The sequence below is a fragment of the Elephantulus edwardii genome, unplaced genomic scaffold (genome assembly GCF_000299155.1).
Source record: "Elephantulus edwardii isolate Elephantulus edwardi_28Jun2011 unplaced genomic scaffold, EleEdw1.0 scaffold00037, whole genome shotgun sequence".
NCBI classification, from domain to species: Eukaryota; Metazoa; Chordata; class Mammalia; order Macroscelidea; family Macroscelididae; genus Elephantulus; species Elephantulus edwardii.
The window spans coordinates 9,411,968-9,420,109 of record NW_006399787.1 but is presented as its reverse complement, the minus strand read 5'-3'; the positions used below and the strand labels follow the sequence as shown (position 1 = coordinate 9,420,109).

Below are 8,142 nucleotides of genomic sequence, written 5' to 3'. Positions count from 1 at the left end.
AATCAGGATGGGAGTGTCAGAGACGGTGCGATTGGCACAGGACAGAGCAGAGTTTAGGGCTGTTGTACATAGAGTCGCTATGAGTTGCAAGCGACTCGATAGCACATAACAACAACATTTAAGAATAACTTTGAGGCACTGAAGAGTAAGAGTCAACGATCAAATGAGCTGTGGGATGACATCAAGATTATCATCCATGAAGACAGCAAAAGGCCGTTAAATAGAAAAGGACAAACTAAAATGAATGTCAGAAGAGACTAAATATTGTGCTAGAGTATCTAGGGGAAAAAAGGAAGAGAGGCAGAAGTGAAAGAGAAAACATTTCAAAGCGATACTAGAGATCTATATTATTGATTCAGGTCCTCTAATAGAGGTATGATGTGTGGATATTTTCTCTATTTTTGTCATTTTTTTCCTCTTTTTTAAAAGAATTTTTATGCTGATTTATTTACAGAGTTTGAATACATTGTTTTTCACAAAAGATCCTTCCCATTTCCTTCACCCCACCCACCCAGTGAATTGTGCAATCTCTTGATTAACACTCCACACCCCCGCCCATCCTCACCCCTCTGAGGCACAAAATTTTTCATTCTCTTGAAGTCTAATTTACTTCTTTTGTATGTGTTTTTGATTATTTTTGCTCCTAGTATCATATCTGCAAAACCATTGCATAACCTGAGATAAAAAAGATTTACTCCTATATTTTCTTCTAAGAGTTTTGGCTCTGAGTTCAGTTCTTTACCACATTTTTAGTTCCTTTTTGTTTGTGGATTCCAGCTTCATTCATCTGTATATGGTAACCAATTTTCCCAACATTGTTTGTTGAAAAAAATTATTCTTTCTCCCCTTTTAATTGTCTTGGCCCCCTATTGATCATAAATGTAACACTTCTGGAATTTGAGTTCTAGCCCACTGACTTGTAGGTCTCTCCTTACACCGGTATAAGATTGTCTTGATCACTCATGTATTAAATTTTAAAATCACAAGTGTTGTTTTTCCAACTTTGTTTTTTTTTCAGGATTGTTTAGACTATACTTTATTCCTATGTGAATTTTAGGATTAGTTTTTCAACTTCTACAAAAGAGCAGCAGAGAGTTTGATAGTGATTTCATTGAATATGTTGTTGTTCTTATGTACTTTTGGGTCAAAACCGAAGCATAGCTTATCTTCCAGTGGGTTCTTAGAAGCTGTAAATTGCATGGGAGGAGAGTGTCCATCTTTTGCATGCAGAGCTCCTGGTGGATTCAAACCACATGCCTTGGGGTTGACAGCACAACCCTTTAGGTTATCAGTAGGCCACTGAGCTCCCTGCATTGAATGTATAGATTGGTATTTCAACATCAGTCAGATTCTTAAATAGTTTAAGAATGTCTGTATTAAGGTAAGTTAATATAGGTAAACTGTGTTTTGTATAGCCAATCTATATTAATTATTACTTGATTTCAAATGAATTAACTATTGTAGCATTCAAGTTGAATTAAATGCATTCATAAATATGAATGTGTGTGTATACACTAATAATGCAAAATTGTTTTTCCTGAATGTTCTTGTTGGAGATTTTTTTTTCCTCTCATATGGGAACTTTAAGCATGTTAATGCCTCCAGTAACATATTTTATCAATAAAAAAGGGGGTCTTAGGGGGAAGAAAGGCTCCTTTTCCCATATCTGTCATGAAAATGATCAAGAAAGGGAAAAGGTGTTACAAAATTACACAAAAATATTGTATCATTTTTGTTGTGATTTCATTAAGGACTTTGTTACGGATTAGTTAGATAGCTGTTGTTTAAACTCCAGTAGTGGGGGAACTTTCTACTTCGTGTAATTGGCTTCTAGGTTCTTTGCAGAGTGGTCAGAGAACATATTCTGCATGACTTAAATATTTTGAAAACTTTCTAGGCTTTTCTATGGTCTACAAGAGCAATAAAGTAGTAGACAACAATGACATGAAAGGAAATAGAGTTGCATTTTTCCTTGGTGAAATAATAGTTTGGGAAGGGAGTTAAGGTACTATTTAGCCTTAGACTTTTAAAGTTAAATGCACAGTTTCAAATTTCAAAGGCCACCACTAAAAATATAAATATGCACATTCTAAACCTATGGGAAGAAGATTGGAATGAGGAATAAAGCACCAAGAACAAACAGGAGCATCGAGCCACAGAGTGTGGGGGGAAAGGCCCAGGAGATGTAGACATTCAAAAGCAGCAAAACCAAGTGTAAATAAAGGATGATTCCAACCAATATAGTGGATTGCACTTTAAAATTTGTTATAAGATTGCTAGATTGAGTTTTTAAAACCTAACTATAAGAGGCTTACCTCAAGAGAAGGACATAAAATGATAAAATGAAAAGATAAATACCAACGACAAGAAAGTGTATGAAGCTTCATTAATAGGTGCTAAAATAGATTTTAAGATGAAAATCTTTCTTACCTGTACACAGAGTAACTGTATAATGATGGAAGATTCAGTTCAAGAGAAAAGAATAGTTCTATAACTTAATAATTTCCAGATATTTAAAGAAAAATTCTATAGAATGCATGAAGAATCTACAAATCTACTATCATAGTGACATAGTGAGAGATGTCTACATCTGTATCTAAATTAGTAATACTAAACAGACCATTTAAAATCCATAAAAATGAAGAGGATTCGAGCAAGATAGTAAGCTTTGTCTATTTAATCACATGTAGAGTGTATACAACAATTAGAGCAGAAAAGAGAGAAATAATAATAAAAACAGAAACCACGAAAAAGAAAGTCTAGAAGAGAATATCAGAGCAAGAGCTGATTCATTGAAGAGTTCAATAAAGTGGACAAATCTTTGATGAGATTGGTCAATAAATGAGAAGGCATAAATAAATAATAATATGCTTTAAAGGAAATGTTAGAGAACTTGTGGAATGACTTGAGGGGCACCAAAAGAAATGGATAAAAATGCATGTGCATGGCTAAACCCAAACCAAGCTTGTTGCTGTCAAATCAGTTGCAACTTATGGTGATCTCGACTCGGTATTTTGATTGTTTCAGTTCTTATCAAGTTGATCCCTACATTCAATGCAGTTTCACAAACACACACACACACACACACACGCACAAGAAATTCTCAGTAAGTTAGTTCTTGAACTAACTTATTTTAAAATTATAGAAAGGTAAAAGATCAAAAAGGTTGAAGAACTTTCTGAGAAAAACTAAAACCAAGAGCAGATCAAAATTTAATATAAAGGTGTTTTAATTAAGATGGTGTGATTGTTGCCAAAAGGAACTTTATTATGTACAGTTTGTTACGTGTTGCACCGATAACCACAAAGTCAGAGGTTTGAACCCACCAACTGCTGCAGGGGAGAAAACTGAACTGTGTCCTGCCATAAAGATCCATATTTAGCCTCAGAAACATCATTGGAAAGTCGCTGTGAGTCAGAGTGGACTCCACAGCAGCGGACAGGTGTTGTCAAAGGAACAAACAGATTGACTGCTAATCATAGAGCGCTCAGGGTTGGGGAGGGAATCATCCGAACAGATAGAACTTTGATGTTTGACAGAAATGGAGCTGTACATTGTTCAGTGAAGGAAGCACAAGATTCCTCAATAAATAGTGCAGGGACGTTGGTTATACACATAGGAAAAAAGGGAGCTTGGATCCCTGCTTTTCATCGTGTGTAAAATAAATTCAGATGTCAACTTCAAATTGATAGATAGAGGAGAACATCTTCAGTAGCTTGTGGCAAGGAGTCATGCTGCTTAACTAAAGGCAGTACAGCTACCATGATTCAGGTCTACTAGCAGATCCTACGGGCTGCACCACCAAGTGACTGGTGGACCTTTTCATTTTGGGGAGTTCTTGAGTTGTCAGTGGTCCTAGATTAGTAAATTATTGCCCTGAGATTTCTTTTTCTTCATTCTAGTCTTCCTTAGAACTTTTTTTCCAAAGTGGTTGATTTCCTTCCTCCCCCCCCCCTTTTTTTTTTCAGCAGGTTCATGCCATCTAGGCAAGCATCATTCAGCATTAGCCAAAGCACAAAGGGAGGGAGAAGATACTTCTGCCTTCAGCAAACGGTACAGCCAAACTATGGTTACAGCTGAACTGCAGCGGCTAGCAGAGAAGCAGGCGGCAAGGCAGTACTCCCCGTCCAGCCACATCAGCCTCCTCTCCCAGCAGGTATGTGCTCTTCCCACCTGAGGGCAGGATTAGTGACTGGACACTTTGTCCTTGAGGCTTCTTAAAAGATTAGTGGTTGGTTTTGTAAGGAATAAAAGTGTTCCTTTTCAACTTGAAAGAAGGTGGCTTTCTGTTACAACTCTTGCAGCCAAGTCTGCCACTGGCCATGAAGCACCTATTTCATGGATTAAATAGACTTGAATATTCAGTTGCAAATATGCCGGTAAAGAACCTTGAAAAAGAATGTCTTTCTCTCTAGTAAAATTTTTAGTGAGTTCTAGTTCTGATCTACTTTTTATTACCAAAATGTCTTAACATTGCTTTTTATTTTGTTTTTATTTTCATCTAATGTTCTAGGCTGTTATATATGAGTATTGATTAAAGAATGCACCCTTACCCAATACATACAACATTCATCCCATTTTACAGATGGGTGACAATTAATGCCGAAATGAGATGGACAAGATCAAGGCCATCCATCAAGTGTGTGACTGAGAGGGCACTTGATAGCAGGATTTTTACTTAGTTTTAAGAACTCTGTGGTTACTCTTTTCTTTCTAATTGATTAAGCTTTTTAATTGGCAGTAGAAACCTTAACCTTCCTCAACATTCCTTAATGTTAAATGGTATCAGATTCCTCCGAAAGAATTGCTCTAGTTCAGTACCACAGATGTATCTAGATAAATCTGTATCTCTGTTGCATCGAAGTTCTTAATTCTATCATGATAATCAAGTCTAGAAAAAAGTGAAGCCCACAATTACTTTAAGCATATGCTAAAAGTAGGAAACACACTGCTCCCTGGTGGTGCCCTACTTCTCTGAATAAAAATTTAGTACCAAAACTAAAGGTAAGTCTCTCTAGACCTTGGCTCTACGTTAGTCTCACCCCACTGATTATTAGGAGGGCCTGTTCCTTGAAAAAGGACATGATGCTTGGAAAGATGGAGAATCAGTGAAAGAGAGGATGACCCTCAACGAGGTGGACTGACAGTGATGGCAGCAGTGGGCTCAAGTGTGTCAGAGATGATGACGCTGGTGCAGGGCAGGACAGGGCAGGGTTCAGATCTGTTCTTAGAGTCGCTATGAGTCTTACTCACAGTAATAACATTACATTTTTACTCAAGCAAAATCCTGAATGCACATTTAACAGTAACATGTTGTTGTTGTTATGTGCCGTCGAGTCGTTTCCGACGTTTCTACAGTAACATGTAGAACAGTATTATTTGCAAACAAATTCAGATGACGTGCATTATTTGCATGAAAACACAGTGGTTATAGGATCTTGGGCAATTCATTCAACTTCTTTTAACCTCAAGGTCGTCATCTAAAAATGAGGCAGCTATAACAAGGTTGTAGGATAATATACAGAAATCCCTTTTTGTGTTCTAAATACTATATACTTGGAAAAGACTTTTCTTTTATCCATAAAAAGGCTTTTAATAATGAATGGTTTCTAATTTGATAGGAAAAAATACGTTTTTGGAGAAAATATGTTAATTAAGATGTACCATTTTATGGTGGGATGCTTTATTAGTGAAAAGTCTGATCATACGTTATTTGACTCTTTCCCTTCATGGAAAGTTAAATCCCTAATTTGAGAAATTTTGTCTTTTATTGTCATTTTTCTGATAAATTGCTAATGTTATATGATGTTTTGGTACAAGCTCTAACACCTTGGTTTAATAGTCATTTTCTTTGTTTTATAGCTGTGTTTCAAAGAAAGATCTTTTGATTTTTTTTTTTTTACTCACTTTAGCTTTCTGATAAAATAAGGGAGCCCCCACAGAAAGTGATGGAAATCTTAGTTTTATCTTTCTCCTTTTATTGTGAAAGGTTGAATTTAGCTGTTACCTGAAACATCTCTGTGTCCAGTAATCCTAAATCCTTTTCATTACCTCTTGTTGTTATGTGCTGTGGAGTCAAGCAGGACTCTTAACGACCCTGTGTACAACAGCTTTGAATCCTGCTCTGTTTTGGAGCAATTTCACTGTCTCTGACACACGTACCATTATTATCCCAGCTATTGTGTCAAGCCATCTCATCCAGGCTTTTCCTCTCCTGCACTGTCCCTCTACACTTCCAAGCATGATGTCCTTCTCCAAGGACTAATCCCTCCTGGAAACATACCCAAAGCATGTCAGACGAAGCTCCAAAATCCTTTTCTTCACCCTCTCCAGGACAGACCTGTTAGTTCTCTTGGCAGCCCATGGTATGTTCAGTACTCTTCCCCCATACCACAAGTTAAAGGCATCAGTTCTTCTTCTGTCCTCTTTGGTCATTGTCCAGCTTTCTGATGCATAAGGAGTTCAAAGACCATGGCCTGAATCTGGTACACCTTAGTCTCTTGACTGACATCATTGCTCTTTAGCACTATGGAGAGGTCCATGGCAGTAGATTTTTCCTAATGTAATTTGTCTCTGGATTTTCTGGCTGCTGGTGCTAAGAGTGTTGATTGTGGAACCAAGCATCAAGTTCAAGCCAACTCATAGCTGGACCTCCTGCAGGTTTTCAAAGGCAGAAAATTGCATGGGAGGTATTTTCCCATCTTTTTCCTATAGAGCCCCTGGTGGATTTGAACCATGAGACAGACATGTCATTTTGGGGTTATCAGTACAGCTCCCCACCCACTAGGCTACCAGTTTCTTCTTTTTGCTTCCTTGGGTTTGTTTTCTTCTTTCCCTCAGTTTCTTGGATTGGGTGCCAAATTTATTGTCATTCTTTCTTGGTGGTACTATGCTGAAAGCTATGAATTTTCCTCTGATTCTTTAATTATATCTCATAAAAAAAGGTTAAGAGTTTAGAAAATGGAAATATTTGGATTTTTTCTTTCAGAGATACAATTTTTATTGTAAAAAAAAAAAAAAGAGAAAAGTGTACTTATCAGTTGTTTAACAGAGAAACCAAGGCTCAAGGATATTTACATATTTTCTAAATCCCACAACTTGCAAGTGGCGAAGCTGAGACTAAAATCTAGATCTGATTATAAGACAAACTTCCTTGTAAACACTTCACTTCATTAAATGAATCTTATTTTGCCGGTTTTATTTAGTAAAATATGATAGATAAAATCTTACACACAAAAAAATAATTCTAGAGTACATTGAAAACATTTTGGATAAAGGGCTTACTAGGCAAGGCAGTAAAAAGCTTTGAGGGAGTCAAACCAGTTCAAAACAATTGTAGTTGCCAGGGAAGAAAGTTGAGATCTCAAACTAAATGAGTAAATAAATAAACAGTAAGAATGGAGAGGAGGGTAAAGGGAGAATGCTTTAATTTTATGGTTTCTATGGACTGCCAAATGACAGCAAACAAATATATTTTAGAGCAGGTGCAACCAGGGTGCTCTTAAAAGGCAAAGCTAGTGAAACTCCACCTCACATACTTTGGGAATGTTGTTAGGAAGGACTAGTCCTAAGAGAAGGACATCACGCATGGAAATGTGCAGGATCAGTGAGAGTGAAGACCTTCAACAAGATGGATTGACACGGTGGGTATAGCAAAAGGCTCGAGTGTATCAGTGAGGATGACGCAGGATAGGGTGGGGCTGAGGGCTGCTGTTCACATGGTTGCTATGAGTCATAGTCTACCCAGCAGTACCTAACAATAGCAACAACTTGAACGTGGGGAGAGTCTGGTGGTGTAGTTGGTAGGGAGTTGGCACTTCATCTCTGTGGTCATTCAAATCCACCAGAGGTCCAAGGGGAAAAGATGCCAGGAAGTCTGCCTCCCTTTTAATTTGCAGCCTTGAAAAATTCACTGGAAGGTCGAGTCAGTTCTGACTGCATGACAATGAACGAGTAAGAGATAGACTGTGGAAGCAAGCATGAAGTACTACCTTGCTTCCTGAACACTTGTTTGATTAATACAGTCTGGGGGAATCATTGTTCTACAGAAAACACTTTGGGAAGATATAAAAAATGGAAATTATGAACAAGTGAGAAAATTTAGGAATATTACTTGCTCAAGTAATGTCTGGAAAACACCTG

The 8,142-nt window shown here is 37.3% G+C and overlaps 1 protein-coding gene across 1 annotated transcript in view; it reads left to right on the top strand.

Annotated features, from left to right (window-relative positions):
• Positions 1-8,142, top strand: part of TTLL5 (tubulin tyrosine ligase-like family, member 5) — a 344,374-nt gene that overhangs the window by 148,805 nt on the left and 187,427 nt on the right. The window contains exon 27 of the mRNA XM_006884777.1: positions 3,972-4,156. Within this exon, the coding sequence (XP_006884839.1) occupies positions 3,972-4,156 (185 nt within the window). The remainder of the gene's footprint in view (positions 1-3,971; positions 4,157-8,142) is intronic.